At 41.7% G+C, this 18,010-nt stretch overlaps 1 protein-coding gene across 2 annotated transcripts in view; it reads right to left on the bottom strand.

The window, feature by feature from the left end:
• RIC1 (RIC1 homolog, RAB6A GEF complex partner 1) overlaps positions 1-11,322 on the bottom strand; it is a 152,096-nt gene extending 140,774 nt beyond the window's left edge. For both annotated transcript variants that reach the window (XM_039230797.1, XM_039230798.1), the window contains exon 1: positions 10,962-11,322. In XM_039230797.1, coding sequence (XP_039086728.1) covers positions 10,962-11,105 — 144 coding nt within the window. In that variant the 5' untranslated portion in view covers positions 11,106-11,322. The remainder of the gene's footprint in view (positions 1-10,961) is intronic.
• Between the last annotated feature and the right edge of the window lie 6,688 nt (positions 11,323-18,010).

Here is an 18,010-nt window from a genome sequence, read left to right as displayed (position 1 = left end):
TGGTAACCAAAACATAGTACCATACTGGCATAAAGACTGACATATACAACGAAAGAATACAAAAGAGAGCCCAGGAATAAACTCTTGTGTGTATGTATTGTTAAAAGATTTTTTTATAAAAATGCCAAGAATACTCAGTGGTGGAAAATAGCCTGTTCCAACAAAAAGCACTGGGAAACTGGATATCCACATGAAAAAATAAAATACTCCTCTCTTACATCGTATACAAAAACTAACTCAAAATGGAGTACAGACCTAAATATAAGAGGTAAAACTATAAAACTCTTAGAAAACACAGAATGAAAACTTTAAGACATTGAATTTGGCAATGATACTCAGTATCCCTTGCTATTACATAAATGGAAATCAAAACCACAATGAGATAACAATTTGCAACTATCAGGGTGGCTATCAACAAAAGAACAGAAAAGAACAAATGTTGGTGATAATGTGGAGAAATTGAAACCCTTGTGCACTGCTGGTGGGAATGTAAAATGGTGCAGCCATTGTTAACAATGGTATGGCGACTTCTCAAAAAATGCAAAGTGTACATATTTCACTGCATGTACACAAAGGATCCAAAAACTGGGGCCTCAACACTAACGTTCCAGCAGCATTACTCAAAATAGCTAAAAAAATGGAAGCAACCCAGTGTCCACCAATGAATGAACAAAGTATTATATACACACAGAATGGAATATTAGTAAGCCTATTTGGCACACACTATAACATAAAAGTATCCTGAGAACATGTCAAGTGAAACAAATTTATCAGTAAAGGACAAATATTTTGTTTCCATAGTAGTAAAATTCATAGAGATGGAAAGTAGAATGTTGGCTGCCAAGCAAGGCGACAAGGCAGAATTGGGGAATTATTGTTTACTGGGTACAGAATTTCAATTTGGGAAGATGAAAAACATTCTGAAAATGGACGGTGATGGTTGCAAAACAATGTGAATGCACTTAAAAGCCACAGAACTAGGGGTGCCTGGGTGGCTCAGCTGGTTAAGCATTCAACTTCAGCTCAAGTCATGATCTCATGGTCCGTGGGTTCAAGCCCTGTGTTGGGCTCTACACTAACAGTGTGGAACCTGCTTGGGATTCTCTCTCTGCCCCTCTACCGTGTGTGTGTGCGCGTACACACACATGCATACACACACACACACGCATACACACACACACACACACACACTTTCTCTCAAAATAAATTTTAAAAAGCCAAATAGCTATACATTTAAAAATTATTAAAAAGGTAAATCTGTTATGCATATTCTACCACATTTAAAATAAGAAAGTAAATCCAGTTATAGATGAATAAGTCACAAAAATGCAAAGTACAACGTATGGAATATAGTCAATGATGTTATAACAGGGTTTTATGGTAGGTACCCCTGTGGTGAGCACAGGATCCTGCAGAATCTGTGTTGTATACCTGAAACTAATGTAACATTATCAACTGTACTAAAAAAATTTTAAAAAGGCATGAAAGAGGCTGAAAAATTCCTCTATTTTACCAGAATTATATCAATTTTAACCTAAAGTATACTATAATAAGATTCACCTTGTAATCACTAAAGAAACTGTTAGTAAAATAATTCAAAACAGTATGGCTAAGAAATCAGAGGCCCAGGGTGGCTTAGTCACTTAAGCATCTGAGTCTTGTTTTTGGCTCAGGTCACATCTCATGGTTCGTGAAATTGAGCCCCCTGGTTGGGATCCTCTCTCTCTCTGTCTCTCTCGCTCACTCTCTCTCTCACACACACAAAATAAAATTTAAAAGAGTAATAAAGGACACAGAAAACAAAACACCAGAACAATATAAATCCAACCATAACCATAAGTATATATGACTGGACTAAACACTCCAATCAAATGGCAGAGATTATCATCCTAGATTTGGGAAGAAAACAACAAAAAAGTAAGAACTAAATATATGTTGCCGATACAAGACATACTTCAGATTCAAAGACATAATCAGTTTGTGAAAGTAAAATGGCAGCAAACAGTATGTCACACAAGCGTTAACCATAAGAGAACTGTAGTGGCAATATTAATATACAGCAAAATACACTTAATGAAAACAGACATTAGGGGAAAGAGAAAACACACACACACACACACACACACACACACCAATGCAAAAGGCAAATATCATCGTTATAAATGTATACAAATCTAACAAGGTAGCCCCAAAATACATGAAGCAAAAACCAACAACAAATGAAAGGGAAAACAATTCAACCAGATTTGGAGATTTCAATCTCTACTCTCAATAACAGATAGAGCTAGACTGAAAATTAACAAGGCTACAGAATACGTGAACAACCATGTCAACGAACCTACCATTTACAGAACTCTCTACCAATATCAAAATACATATTCTTTACAAGTACACATCAAACATCTTCTAACACAAAGCACATGCTAACCTATAAAACAGGTCTTAATAATCTTAAAAGAATAAAATCAGTCCAAGTATAGTCCCCAACCACAATGGAATTAAGTTAGGAACCAATAATAAAGAATATGGGAGGGGTGCCTGGGTGGCTCAGTCAGTTGACCATTGACTTCAGCTCAGGTCATGTCTCGAGGTTTGTGAATTTGGGCCCTCGCATCGGGCTCTGTGCAGACACCTCAGAGCCTGGAGCCTGCTTCTGATTCTGTGTCTGCTCCTCTCTGCCCCTCCCCCATGTATGCTCTCTCAATAATAAACGTTAAAAAATTTAAAAATATATATATAGAAAATAATCAAATATTTGGAAATTAAACCCTGAAAATCCTGGGTTTGGAAATTAAACCACACGGATTCTAAATAATCCATGATTGAAAGAATGATTAAATTTTAGAAATGATTCAATTTTCAGAACTGAAATGAGAACAAAATTTGGTGCACATCAAATGCTATGGGGTGGAGGGGAGATGAATAGGCAAAACACAGGGATTTTTACAAGGGAAATATTCTGCATGATACTACAATCACAGATAACGGTAAATAAATATACATTGTCCAAACCCAGTGAATCTACAACACCAAACCCAAAGAAAATGAGTCAATGCATAAACAAAAAATTGAAAACACAAAATTAATAGATCAATAAAAGATCAGTATAACCAAAAAATTGGTTCATTGAAAAGATCTACAAAACTGTTTAAATTTTACCTAAGCCAATGAGGAGAATCACTTAAGAGCCCATATTAATTTTAGGATGGATTTTCCTATTTCTGTAAAAAAAAAAAAAAGTGTCACTGGGATTGCACTGAATCTGCAGACAGTTGTGGATAGCACTGGCATCTTAATCTGTGAACATGGGGTGTCTTCCATTTGCATCTCTCATTTTTTTCCGCAATGGTTTTGTAGTTTCCAGCATATAAGTCTTTGGCCTCCTGTAAAGTCTAATTCTAATTACTTATTTTTTATACTACTGTAAATAAAATTATTTCTTAACTTTGTTTTTGGATATTCATTATTATAGTATAGAAATGTAACTGATTTTTGCATGTTGATTTTGCGTCTTGCAATTTTGCTGAATTTATTATTTCTAACTATACAAAACAATGAGAATAAGTTTTGGCAAGGTTGCAAAACAAAATATACAAAAATCAATTTTACGTCTATATACTTGTAATAATCTGAAAATGAAATTAACAATTACATTTATGAGATCATAAAACATAAGTGTATTTAGATATAAATTTAACAAAAGTGAAAGACGTGTACACTGAAAACTACAAAACACTGCTAAGAGAAAATTTTTAAAATCTAAATAAATGGAAAGACACTGCATGCTCATAGACTGGAATACACTATACTAATAAGATGGCAATTCTCTCTACTGATCTACAAATTTAGTGTAACCCTGAAAATCCTGGGTTTTGTTTAGGATTGTCTTTTGTATGTTTCTTGGGTTTTTGGTTTGTTTGTTTGTTTTAGAAATTGAGAAGATAGTCCTAAAATTTATACAGAAATACAAAGGATCTAGAATAGGCAAAATAATTTTGAAAACAAACCAGGGCTTTTACCACCCAATTTCTAAACATTCTATAAAGCTACAGTGTGATGCTTGCATAACAGACATATTGATGAATAAAACAGAATAGAAAATACAGAAATCACCCCTTACTGTATAGTCTGTCAACTGATGTTTGACAAAGGTACCAATGCAATTAAATAGTGAAGAGTTTTCCAACAAATTGTTCTAAGACATCTGGATGTATACATTAAAAAACAAAAAACTTAGATCTTTAGAAAAAAATCATCTCAAAATGAGTAAAAGATTTATGTATAAAAGGTAAAATTATAAAACTTATAAAAGGAAACATAAGAGGGGCGCCTGGGTGGCTTAGTCGGTTAAGCGTCCGACTTTCGCTTAGGTCATGATCTCGCGGTTCGTGGGTTCGGCCCCGCGTCGGGCTCTGTGCTGACTGCCAGCTCGGAGCCTGGAGCCTGTTTCAGTCTGTGACTCCCTCTCTCTCTGACCCTCCCCTGCTCATGCTGTCTCCCTCTCAGAAATAAATAAAACATTAAAAATTAAAAAAAAAAAAAAGACAACAATAGCCAAGTGTCGAGAAGGATGTGGAGAAACAGAAACCTTCATACTTTGCTGGTGGGGATGTAAAATGCCACCTACCACTACTGGGGAACAGTTTGGCAATTTCCTAAAAAGCTCAACAACACTGTACCAGATGACCTACCAGTTCCATTCCCGTCTCCTTATAAGAAATGATAATACACATCCTTGCAAAGACATACACAGTTGTTCATAGTAGCTTTATCCATAATGACCCCCCAAAACAGAAACAGCCAAATATCCCTTAGTTGGTAAGTGGATTTTTTAAATGTGGTACAAGCCACACAATGGAATAATATTCGCCTGTAAGAAGGAGTACCACAAAAACATTATGCTAAGTAACAGCCAGACACAAGAGACATGTTAGATGATTACCTTTACATGAAATTTCCAAAAAAAAAATCAAATCTAAGGGGCCAAAAAGGCCAGTGGATTGTTGGGTTGAAATGGGAACACAACTTAAATGCCAATGGGCATACTACATTTTTGGGTTGCTATAAATGTCCTAGGACTAGACTGTGATGATTGTTTCACAAGTCTATAAATTTACTAAAAGTCACCATACATTTACAATACTTTTATACACCTCAATAAAGCTGTTAGAAAATTAAACCACAGCCAATTCTACTGTACACCCACAATAATGTTCAAATTTTCATACGTAAATTTATGTATGCTTTATTATGGATCTAAGGCAAATCACTTGGGGAAAAAGGTTTGAGATAGCAACTCAAAGTAAAACAAAATAAACTTAAAAGAAACCTAAGATAACTTAATTCTAACCAACTGATATTGCTAGTCCATAAAATATTTTTAATCAAGTAACTGTCACTTTGTGGAAACTCTGAATTCTAGATTAAAGACTTTTAAAATTTAAGTTTATTCAAACTTGGTAAGTTTCATATTTAGCAGTAAACAATGCTTTTATTTCCTATACTACCATTTAAGGTGACACTTCTTTAATCATAGTGTGAGAAAATAATTTTTCTTCAATCTTTTTGATTCAGGTAAAGAGGAAATCTGTGAGAGGTGCTAGTTTTGTTTTGTTTTTAATGTTTGTTTATTTCTGAGAAAGAAACAGTGTGTGAGCACGTGAGGGACAGAGAGAGACACACACACAGAATCCTAAAGCAGACTCCAGGCTCTGACAGGGAGGTCATGACCTGAGCCCAAGTCAGAAGCTTAAGGGACCGAGCCACCCCAGCACCCCCAGGTGCTAGCTTACTTCTAAACACCTCTCATGTATCTGCTAACTCCTCCTTTTAAGAAAAGGGCAAGAGTCTTTGGAAGGAACCTAGATTTTCATAACATTGTTTTCATTCTATCCCCTCATACAGTAACAACTGTATTCATCCAAGTGGTGCTGGCTTTCCATTTATAGTAAAGATATAAATTATTTTAAAAGAGAACTTCAAATTTAACAGATTGGAGAAATACCGAGGACAGCGTAGAAATCATGAATTAGGCACGTGAAGGACCTTTAAAAAATTCTGTGCTATGCATAGGATACCCCAAATTCATTAATTTATTTTCAAAATAAATATTTTGAAATAAGTGGTGGCTCAGTCGATTAAGTGTCCAACTCTTGATTTCGGGGCAGGTCATTCATTATCTTATGGGTTGTGAGTTCGAGCCCCACATCAGGGTTCTGCCCTGACAGACCAGAGCTTGCTTGGTCGGTCTCCCTCCTTCTCTGCCCCTCCCCCACTAGTTTGTGCGCTCACTCGTGCTCTCTCTCTCAAAATAAACAAGTAAACATTAAAAAAATAAAAATACTTATTAAGCATATGCTTTGTACATGCATTATGGATAGTACAAAATATCATTTCTGCCCTCCAGAAACTTATAATCTAAATGGCGAAATAAAACATGTGCAAAACTAATAAGCATTAGTTCATCAAAAAAATGAACCCATCTTGTTATGGTGAATAAAGAATGACTCAGAGAGAAAGCAGAGTTTCAACAGAAGCTAAAGGATGGACAATCTTCTGACAGGCAGAGATGGGGCAAGTGATCATTTCAAGAGGAGAGTGTCTCTGACAACAAACTAAGGGGTTTGAACTTCATTCTTCAACCAACAGTGAACCCTAAAACATGTTCAAGCAGTGAGTTTATAAGAAAGGCTCTCCAGGGCACCTGAGTGGCTCAGCAGGTTAAGCGTCTGACTCTTGGTTTCCGCTCGGGTCATGATCTCATGATTGAGTTCAAGTCAGGTGTCGGGCTCTGCACAGACAGTGCAGAGCCTGCTTGGGATTCTCTCTCCCCACCACCTGCCTCTCCCCGACTCGTGCTGTCACTGTCTCTGTCAAAAATGAATTTAAATTGAAAGAAGGAAGGAAGGAAGGAAGGAAGGAAGGAAGGAAGGAAGGAAGGAAGGAAAGCTCTCTCTCAAGGCAATCAGTAACAGAACAGAGTCGACGAGGCAAGAAATGGGAGAGTGGGGAAACGTAGGTAAAAATTAAATGGCTTTCCTGAGGTCCACAGTTAACCAGATACCTAATCCTACAACTTGGCTTCTTTGATCATCTATCTCATTTTTCTCTCTTACCAGCATACACCAACATTTAAGTTTCTAGTCAGGGTTATTCAAAGACACATTTTATTTAATAAGCCCAGTAATTATTTGCCTATTTCAGCTTTTTATTAGCAACTTTCACAGCGATAAATCACAATACTTTTATTTCTATTAACACATTTAACATATTAACACCTCTGCATGGAGTGTTTTGTTAAGGATAACATACCCCTTCATCCCATTCCTATACTACCTACTAATGGTATCTTTCATACAAGGTGTTCAAAAATACGTCCAAGGGTAATTTACACATGAAACGACCCAAAAATTGAGAAAACTAATTTAAAACTACAACATTCCAAGGTATCATTCTGTGGTTCACATATGTAGACTTCCATATTCATAGTTGAGCAGTGCATCAGAGGAATCATTCCAGGCCCTCTGGTAGAGTACCAAACACAATCTCACACAACACCCTGTCTGTCATTAATCATAACAGGATTTCAACAGCAGCTTCAACCCCAAAGCTGAAACCAGTGCTTTTACAGTGCTCTTAGCAGAAAGACATCATCAACTGCCCCATAAATTAAGGCCCTTCCACCACCCCAACCTAACACATATGTGCTAAACTGTTTCTTTGAGCACCCTTTTTTGAGTTGCAAAATACACACATGACCCTGTTGTAAACGCTTGGGCAGTTCTCAGAACTAAGTAGAATCACAAAGTAGAGAATACAAATTTATATCAACATGTTACGAAGAAAACAATTTATACCTTCACAGTAAATATGAAAATAAAAAAGCAAAGCAAGTATTTAAAGAAAATCTTTTGTTGATAAACACATCCAAACAGCACTTATTTCTCAAATCTGGAGTTGGGAAAGAATGTTAAAGAGGTAATGGCTCTCTAACACTGATAAGTGTTAGATAAGACAGACACTTAAGTCCATAATAGTAACTATGACAGGTACAAAACACTTCACTAGAAGACCCATAAAGGTACACAAGTTACTTTCAGAGATTTTAATGTTTCCATAGTCTCATGACTAAACATCTTAAATAGAGCAATTCTTTTTGGACATTAAAAAAAACACACAGAGCTTAGATTATTAAACACACAGGTACTTTTAAATGCACAGATACTTTCCAGAGGCTAGTTTTCTCTTATTAAAAATGCAGCCCTCCTGAGTGACTCTGACTTACAAAATTTCAAATAAGCAAATCATGTTATATGCTCATCTCTCTGTGCATGTCTCTCCCTATCTCAAATGCCCTCAAGCAGCTTTTAAGACCTCAACTCCGTATTGAGATCATCAATGTCCACTTTATTCTCTAAAGTTACATGTATGTACAATATATTTCCAATATCAAAGCTTTCGTGTTTTCATGCAAACACTTTAAACCAATTTGTTCTAAATTGTGTACTGACAGTTCCTCAATTTAGCTAGGGGTGTTTTCACTTTTAAAAGAAATTTGTTAACCTAAATTGATTTTAACTTACATAGTTTGAGCAAGTTTCGAAATTAAAAAACAAAAACACAAAACTTTCAGACAGTGACAAAAGGCATATTCCAGGAAGAGGAGACTAAAAGCTGGAGTCTGGCACCTGCCCCCCATTAACCCAGCTATATAATCACAGACTTTACAGTCATCTGACCAAATATTTGATTTTTAAAGTGATGAAGCTGGGGTGCCTGGGTGGCTCAGTCAGTTGAACATCCAACTTCGGCTCAGGTCATGATCTCATAGTTCGTGGGTTCCAGCCCCGTTTCGGGCTCTGTGCTGACAGCTTCAGAGCCCCCTTCTTAACTGGCTTCAGATTCTGTGTCTCCCTCTCTCTGCGCCTCCCCTGCTCGCACTCTCTCTCTTGAAAATAAATAAACATTAAAAAAATAATAATAATAAAGTGATGCAGCTGATGCCAGAGATCAAGATTAACCATTCAGGAACATGCAGACTCCCCTAAGGCGTGTCACCTCAGATGACCTACCTTCACACACTGGAGCTTAATGGCAGTGACCCCAGGACTTCTGTAGAAAGTAGTATGTGTAGGATGGGAGTTTAAAGGTTGGAGCACCAGCAGTTTTAAACTCCAGGACTGCCTAATTTACATAGGATCTAACTCAAAGACAAAAAACATATTCTTTTTCTTAATGTTTATTTTTGAGAGAGCACAAGCGGGGGGGGGGGGGGGGGGGGGGGGGGGGGGGAGGATCTGGAGGGAGCTCTGTGCTGACAGAAGAGAGCAAGATGTGGAGCCTGAACTCACAAATGGTGAGATCATGACCTGAGCTTCGGTGCCCTAACGAACAAATATTCTTAATATCCACAATATCCCTAAGAAAGCTGAGGCCCATTTCTGTTTCTTCTACAAAGCAATAAAGTAAGCTACAGGTTTCAGGTGGACTCATCCCTCGTATTAAGTTTAGTACTGCCTAAACCTAAGTTTGGTCTACCCTTTCAGAGACCGTTAAATTTGAGGCCGTTACATTAGGGTGACATTCATTCCAAATTCAGAAGACAAGTTAAAATCCAAGTTCTAATTACTTTTTCTCAATGAACTTTCCATATAATGATTATATACACCCAAGCAAATAAAAATTAGTCTACTGGCGTATACACTGTAAATGAACTACTATCTCATTTAAAAACCAAATGATACACAATATACATATTCAAAAATGACATCAAGCCCCAGACAGAATAGTCACACTGCCGGTTATGTAACCACCTCTTTTGTTTTGATATGTACTTAAAACTTACACGGGCCCAAACTTAATGGTAAGTAGTCTTGCCCTTACAGCCTAAGCAGGACAGTACTACGAAGAAAATACCAGAAAGGCCTAAATCCCATCATCACTCTCACCAGGGCTGTGCATGAGACGAGACAGGGACTTTTCAAGTGTTCATCTGGTCGGCTAGACAGCTGAGGGTCTTAAGTGAGTTAACTAAAGCCGGGATGCCACACACATCTAATAAAGCCAAGGTCACAACCCACTTCCACGCGGTCAAGTCATCTATCAAAAGAGGAGAACTTCACTCTGACCTCGATAAGAACTGCCTTCTCTGGGGGGGACACACAACAACAAACTTTTTTTTTTTCTTCTCCTGTAGCTTTTACAGACTAACCTAGAGCAGGGTTCGCGGAAAATCGGGAGTTGCCCATCCACCACTTAACGGTGAAGTTCTTTTCTCACCTACTCGGTTATCAGACACAAGAATGGAAAACAAACAAAACAAAACAAAACAAACAGGGCTCGCAGAAAGCACACCCAGAACTCAGTTTCACGCTTTTCCCAAACCTTATGATTTCCAGCTGTTAAAGGCCGCGGACGGGTCTGAGTCCGACTTCCGCTCCCGCAAACCTCGCCCCGCAGTTCTCTCCTCCGGAGCCCCAGGGCTGCAGCGAGGCGGGGAGGAGATGCTGGGGTGAAGCGAGGCGTGGGGCGAGCAGACCTTCGGTCTAAAACGAAGGAATGCTGGCAGTGGCTGCCAGAAGAAAGTTCTCCCGGGCCTGCCAAGTCTGGAACCGGCTGACGCCAAACAGGCTCTCCCCAACTCCAGAGCCACGGCCTTGAAAGCAGGGGCGGGCTGGGCACGCACGGCGCCCACACTGCTATTTGCGGAAAGTTGAAACAAATTCGCTCCTCGCGGGATGGGGGAAGGGAGCGGAGGGCAAGTCCGGGCTCGGCCGAGGGAGCGCGCGGGGTCTGCGCGGCTTCTCGGCCGCCGCCGCCTCTGCCCCGCGAGCCCCGGCCGAGCGCGCCCGCGGGTCCGGCGCCGAGGGGCCGGGGCGCGGGACGCCTGGGGGAAGTTGCGGGCGAGACCGCGTCGAGACGCCGGGGAGGGAGCGGGAGACGCGGCGGGCGGCTCTACTTACGCGGCTGTACCAGATGCTGAGGCGGACCGGGGCCAGCACGGCGAAGAAAGTCCTCTGGGGGTCGGACTGAACGTGGAGCGGCGCCTCGGCCGGGCTCCCCAGAGGGCAGAGCAGCCTCTTGGGCCAGCCGCTCAGGAAATACATGGTCCGCGCGGAGCCGCCGACGCCGCGGCGCCCGGCGGCCCCCGGCCCCGTCCGTCACACTCAGCGGCCCGGGGCCGGACGCCCGCCTCCCACACCGCCACCGGCCGGGTCGGCGGCGTCGGCAGCGGCAGCTCGGGGCATCTGCCCGCTGGCCGGGCCGGGCCGGGCCGACGCGAAGCTAAGCGACGAAGGAACCCTCGGGCTGACGGGGCCCTGTGTGGGGGAGGTAGGGGGAGGGAGAGTCGGGATGGAGAGGGGGCGGGAGGAGCGCGGAGGCCCGCCCCGGCCCGGCCCCACCCCTTTCTCGGGCCGCACGGGCGTCACCACGCCGCGCCGCGTGGGTCGGGCCGGGGAGGGCTGCCGCGCGCACGCGCCTTGGAGACCTCGCCCCTCTTCCCCCGCCCCCACCGTCGCGCGCCTCTCTGAAGCTCCGCCCCAATCTTCACGAGCGGCTGCCGCGCTGCGTCAGCACGCATGCGCTTTTGTCGCCTTGGGGCCCCGCTGCACCTCCCACTTGCAATCTGGACCACATTGTTGGGGCCGGGTGGGCGGGACAACCGCTGGGACTCAGAGGAAAGTGGGCCGAGCTGGGCGAGACGCAGCTGCGGGGTGACTCGACTCGCGGAACACCCCTCTCGCCCGGCCTTAGCCAAATTTGACTCCCTTCGCGGATTGGTGAGGCTTGTGGGCCGGGTCTGGCGCTGCAACACGGGGAAGAGGTGGGGGCGAGATTTGCTGGGGAGCGATGGTCACGTGACCTTCCTTGCTGGGCAGCCCACCCACCCCCCACCATCCCCAGGGCTGGGCTCTGGGGTCCTCGGCCCTGTGAGCCGCTGCTGTGTGCCACGGGCTGCAGTGAAAACTGGCGGTGGGGTTCCTGCCCTCAGGGGGTTTGCAGCCTAGAGAGGGGCCTTTATTCGATCCGTAAACCACCCACCTTGAAGGTGCCTGAGCCCTGACCTCTTTTCTTCAGGCTTCCAAACCTAGCGCGTAGTTTCGAGTTCAGGTTGTATTCATCTGTCCCTTTACCAACCACAATGTTAGACAAGGCAAGGCTCGCTCTTTTTTGCCGCCCTTGAGTAGAGTATATGCCACAAAAGACTTGGACATAATTTTAGAGCTGGAACGGACCCTTGGAGTCTCTCTAGTTGGATGTTAAAGTTTTGGATCCCAGGGATCACCTGAAAACTGTTTTCACCCAGTCGTTACCTCTGAATAGGAGTTAAGGCGTGAATGGGGATGGAGTGTGTGCACAGAAGGGGAAGGGGGGACCCAGAATAAAAGACTTCTCATTGTCTGCCCTTTTGTTCAGTTTGCATTTTTCCACATTTTTTAAATTAAAAAAAATAGTTGAGTTAACCCAGATTTAAAACCAATGTTGCATGAAAAAGTAACACAAACAGCAAAGAAGGAAACAGAGTAATTTAATGCGTATCACATGTAGCGGTGTAGCTGGCATTCATAACAAAATATGTAACTTTTACATATTTTTTTAACAACATTCACTGCATTCCCCAGAAGGTGATCAAAGCACCCAGGATTCCTCAAATCAGAGTTGAAACTGCCTCACCGCTCGCTGGCCTCTTGCGGTCGGACTGCGTCTCCTTCCTGGTGTGTCCCCCCCAACCCCCCCCCGCCAACGTCCGGCACAGCAGCCTGCCACACACCAGGAATAGTAAACTCTGAAAATATGTGTCAAATGAAAATTGGATGAAACGCCGATCCAGCTGAACTACACCATTAGACAAATAAAGAGATCCACAGAAGTTTCCTGACTTACCAAAATGAAACTGTAGAATAATAACAGTTGCGTCATACTTTCATCTGACTTGGATTCGGTTATGCGCTTGGCAGAAAGAGAGAGAAAATGAAAACAGGTTACAGTGCAGCAATTTGGCAATTTCACCAAGAATGTATTCGTCCTAATTCCCCTTCCCAGGGTCTTTGTTTTCCTGTGCCTTCTGAGAGCATCGTACTGTGCTCATGCGTAGTTTAAGGAACTTACAAGTAATTTTTTTGCACTCAACTTTCTTTTAATTTTTTAATGTTTATTTTTGAGAAAGAAAGAGACAAAGCGTGAGTGGGCAAGGGGCAGAGAGAGAGGGAGACACAGAATCTGAAGCAGGTTCCAGGCTCTGAGCTGTCAGGACAGAGCCCGACGTGGGCTTCGAACCCATGGACTCTGAGATCATGACCTGAGCTGAAGTCGGACGCTTAACCGACTGAGCCACTTAGACGCCTCCCACCTTTTATTTTTAATGTTTATTTTTGAGAAAGACAGAGAGAACCTACACTCAGTTTTAACTTTACATGCTGACTTTAGAATCTAATTCCCTCGCTATACCCTTTTGTAGCATTTAAGGTTTATAAAATATTTTCAAATATATGACTTGATTTAGTTCCGCAGTAAGTCTTCAAGGTAGGTGATGCTGGTGTGATGTTTGCTCTCACTTTCTTAATGAGGAAGCAGGACCAGAGCAGTGGAGGATCCCGGAGTCACACGGCCTGAAAAGAAGAACTCTCCTGCAGACCCACTCAGTGGGGAGACCGGATTGAACTGAATTGTGCTGGTGGCTGGAGGCTGGTGACATGTCTGCCTCTCCACAACCCCTGGCCTAAGGGTTCCACATCGGGGAAGAAACCTCATGGGCTGGATTTCCCAACTTTCAAATATCACATTCTAACTTTCCTTTGTGAAATACACTAGCGACTCCATGCCCTGGATCTTCCCTCACTCATCCTACCCACGGGAGTCTCCATTCAAACTTACTGAACCCTATCCTGAGCTAAGACTAAGCTGATAAATGAAAACTAACAGGTGCACGTTTTCAAACACTTTTTCAAACAAGAAATAATGTGGGTGAGGATGCACAGAAACACAAGTACATTTAATAAACTGTTGGGAGTATAATTTGATCAGTTTTTCTAAAGTGTAGTTGGCGGGTGCTTGGATGGCTCAGTCGGTTAAGTGTCCAACTCTTGATTTCCGGTCAGGGCATGATCCACTGACAGTGTGGCGCCTGCTTGGGATTCTGTCTCCTCTCTGTGCCCCTCCCCTGCTTGCTTTCTGTATCTTTCTCTAAATAAATAAATACATAAACTTAAAATAAGTAACGTGTAGTTGGAATTACATTTAAAAATGGAAAGATCTTGGGTTGCCCGGGTGGCTCAGTGGGTTAAGCATCCCGCTCTCGATTTCAGCTCAGGTCACAATCTCACAACTCATGGGCTCGAGCCCCACGTCGGGCTCTGTGCTGACAGCTCAGAGCCTGGTTGGGATTTTCTCTCTCTCTGCCCCTCCCCTGCTCTCTTTCTTTGTCTCTCAAAATAAATAAATAAAACTTAAATTTTAACAACAAATGGAAAGCTCCTTAAATTATGCATACCCTTGGTTCCAATTATTTATATCCAATGATTATTTTCTAAGGAAATAAACACTGGTACATATAGAGCTTAGCTTTAAGAATCTTCCCCGCGAAGGTGTCCCAAATTGTCCCCAAAAAGACACTAATAACAGTTCTCTCTTAGAATGGAATATTTTGTAAAACTAAAAAATGTATGTTAAGAATAGTTAATCATATAGAAGTATGTTTACCAAATAGTATCAAGTAATGAAAGCAAATTAAAACAGAATGTAAAATATCCCCATGTTCATGGAGGAGGGGGGAGTGTATGTGGGTCAAAGGGGAAAAAATGGAAGACATGCACTAAAATATTGCTGTTTACCCCTGATTATAGGTGCTGTTTATGTTCTCTTTTGGGCTTTTTTGTTTTTTGTATATTGTACATTGTCTATCATGAACTCATTGTTTTTGTAAGGAGGAAAAAAGTCGTGTGGAACAGTTTAATTGCTAAGGCTGGATAATGTCCCTCCGTGTCCAGCTTTCAGTGGGGCCTGCGGTGCTGACGGGTCAAAGGGAGTAATGTGGTGGTGGTGCTTCAAGCCCAGTCCTGAGACCAGAAAGGGGAGGGTCGGGACGGAAGGCCTGTGTACCACACACATTCACAGCACCGGGGCTGGATTTGGGTTGTGAATGAACCACTTCCGATATTTGGGGACCTCTATAAATGCCTATGCAAGTGTTCACGGAAGATGATACTGCTTTAGTTTATGACTCTCTAATATGCTTTTAACATTCATTCTTTATTACACTTTCATTATGTACAACTGATCTCTTTGCTTCTGGGCAATGACTCTTGATTATCACTTACCCTGTTCGGAAGATTTGGTAATGAGGATGTGGGCAGAAAATGATAATGATGTCTGAGTTCGGCTTCTCAGTAGCCTGGGGGTGAGTGGAGAAGGTGGAAATATATATGAAACAAGGTTGGCCATGAGTTGACCATCTTTGAAGCTAAGTGATGGGTAATTGGGAATTCATGGAGTTACTTGCTCTCCTTTTCTATGAGGATGAAATTTACAGTCCTAAAAAGTATAAACATTTAAATTAAAAAGAGCATCTCAGTAACTTTGGTCACATGTGATTAGCCACTCTACCTTGTCCCCAATCCTCCCAACAGTGTCGAATATTATTTGGAATCATTTCATTAACCATAAAGGCAGGAGGGCTTATTATTAATAGGCCTTCATGACCGTAAACGAGAGTCTCTGCTGAAGCATGAACACAAACTAGAAAACAGAGAGAGAGCCTATATTTCCTAATCACGCAAAATGGGAAGAGAGTCACTATTCTTGCCCTTCACTTTGTTTTTTTTAAATACATTTTAAAAAATTGTTGGAGACAGACCTAATTCACTTAAATTAGCCAACAAATTGTTGTTGGACTATGCCTCAGTTGTCCAGTATACAAAAATGCCAACACTGAATTTCTTGTGTGCATTCTCTATGAAAATAGCAAGAGAAGGGGTGTCTGTGTGGCTTAGTCCGTTGAGTGACTGACTTCGGCTCAGGTCATGATCTCACAGTTTGTGGGTTCGAGCCCCGCGTCAGGTTCTGTGGTGACAGCTTGGAGCCTGTTTCAGACTCTGTGTCTCCCTCTCTCTCTGTCCCTCCCCAATCTGTGCTCTGTCTCTCTCTCTCTCTCTCAAAAATAAACATTAAAAAATAAAAAAATAAAGTAGCAAGAGGAGTTGGAAACACATTGTTTAATGTGAGAAAACAGAGTTGACCATAATTCTAATTAGACCTCCCTCCTCTCTCTCCTTCTCCTTCTTCTCATCCTCCTTACTTTCATCTCCTTCTCCTTCTTCTCCCTCTCTATTTAGAAAATATGTCTTCACTAATTTGGACAACAATTCATATTCATTGTGTTAGTCCTTTATCTCTCATGTGTATCAGGGAGATTTGAGTCAAATTTAATGCCCACTTGTAACACACTATCCTAGTGTCTAATAATTTGACTTCTGTCCTATTCTCTCCCATTATTCTTATGCTTTCCACTAGGTTTAATATGACAGGTTCGGGAATTAAAAACACCGAGGCACCTGGGTGGCTCAGTCCCTTAACTGTCCGACTTCAGCTCAGGTCATGATAAGGCCCCATTCGGGCTCTCTACTGTCAGCACAGAGCCCCTTCAGATGTTCTGTCCCCACTCTCTCTGCCCCTCCTCTATTCTTTCTCCCTCTCTCTTCTCTTGAGTAAATAAACATTAAAAAATAAATTTTTAAACAGTTCCTTTATATACGTGTAAACCCCCAGGGGGTACAACTCTAGAAATTAGCAAGTTCCATGACAATGTGTTATCAAACTGCACCTTAACATTAACTATAACTTCACTGTTTTGTCACAGTCCAAAATGTAATTAAAGGGCATCTCTGTCCTTTTTACTATCTTTTTGTATGGTTTAATGTTTTATTGTGGTAAACACATAACACAAATCCACTATCTTAACCATTTTGAAGCATACAGTTTACTAGCTGAAATACATTCATAATTGTGAAAGAGGTCACCAGAAGAGTTCTCACCTTGCAAAAGTGAAACATACTCATTAAACTGCAACTTCTCTTTTTCCCCTTCCCCTTCTGAGCACCATTCTACTCTCTGTTTCTGTAAATCCGAATACTTCAAATGCCTCACACAGGTGGGAAAGTATCCATCTTCATGGATGTGAGGTGAGATCTCATTGTGGTTTTGATTTGCATTTCTCTGACGGTGAGGGATAGCGAACCTCCTTTTACGTACTTGTTGGCCATTTGTGTTTCATCTCTGGAGAAATGTTATTATTGCCTTTGATACTATATCATGTCAGCAGGTCTGCACTGGAACTCCACGATTTGCTCTTGAGCTTTGAAATTTTGGAGGATGTAGTTTTAGATTGTCCATCAGGTCTCCACGCAGTTAATCCTTATGTTCAAGGAATGGCAAAACTCTTACAAGTATGGCATCGTAGTCAGGGTGGGCTTTAAACAGTATCTCATCCAGTTTCTAGACCCATCAGGAATATGAGTGGATTTCGTAGAGTAAATTTATATATATTTCAAACATAGAAGTCATTTATAAAAATGATTGAAGAATTAATATTAAAGGAACATATCTATGAAACTGAATATTAAATATACTTGATTATAAGTACCTGAAAGAGGAAGAGTGGCTGCATGTTTGTTTGTTTTTAATGTTTGTTCATTTTTGAGAGACAGAGAAAGACAGAGCATGAGTGGGCCAGGGGCAGAGAGAGGGGGAGACACAGAATCAGAAGCAGGCTCCAGGCTCTGAGCTGTCAGCACAGAGCCCGACATGGGGCTCGAACCCACAAACTATGAGATCATGACCTGAGTCAAAGTCAGACACTTACCCTACTGAGCCACCCAGGCGCCCCTGCATGTCTTTAAAAGGAGGGCTTAGAGGGACAGCCATCAAATATTTTTAATAGTCACCTGTAGAAAGTATCATTATGACTGGTTTCTATTTTCTTTTTTATTATTAGCATTTTCTAATTTTTCTTTCA

Source organism: Hyaena hyaena, unplaced genomic scaffold, assembly GCF_003009895.1.
Source record: "Hyaena hyaena isolate Hyena2069 unplaced genomic scaffold, ASM300989v1 scaffold_51, whole genome shotgun sequence".
Classification (NCBI taxonomy): Eukaryota; Metazoa; Chordata; class Mammalia; order Carnivora; family Hyaenidae; genus Hyaena; species Hyaena hyaena.
The sequence above is the reverse complement of the archived record's forward strand: the minus strand, read 5'-3'. Positions and strand labels throughout refer to the sequence as shown.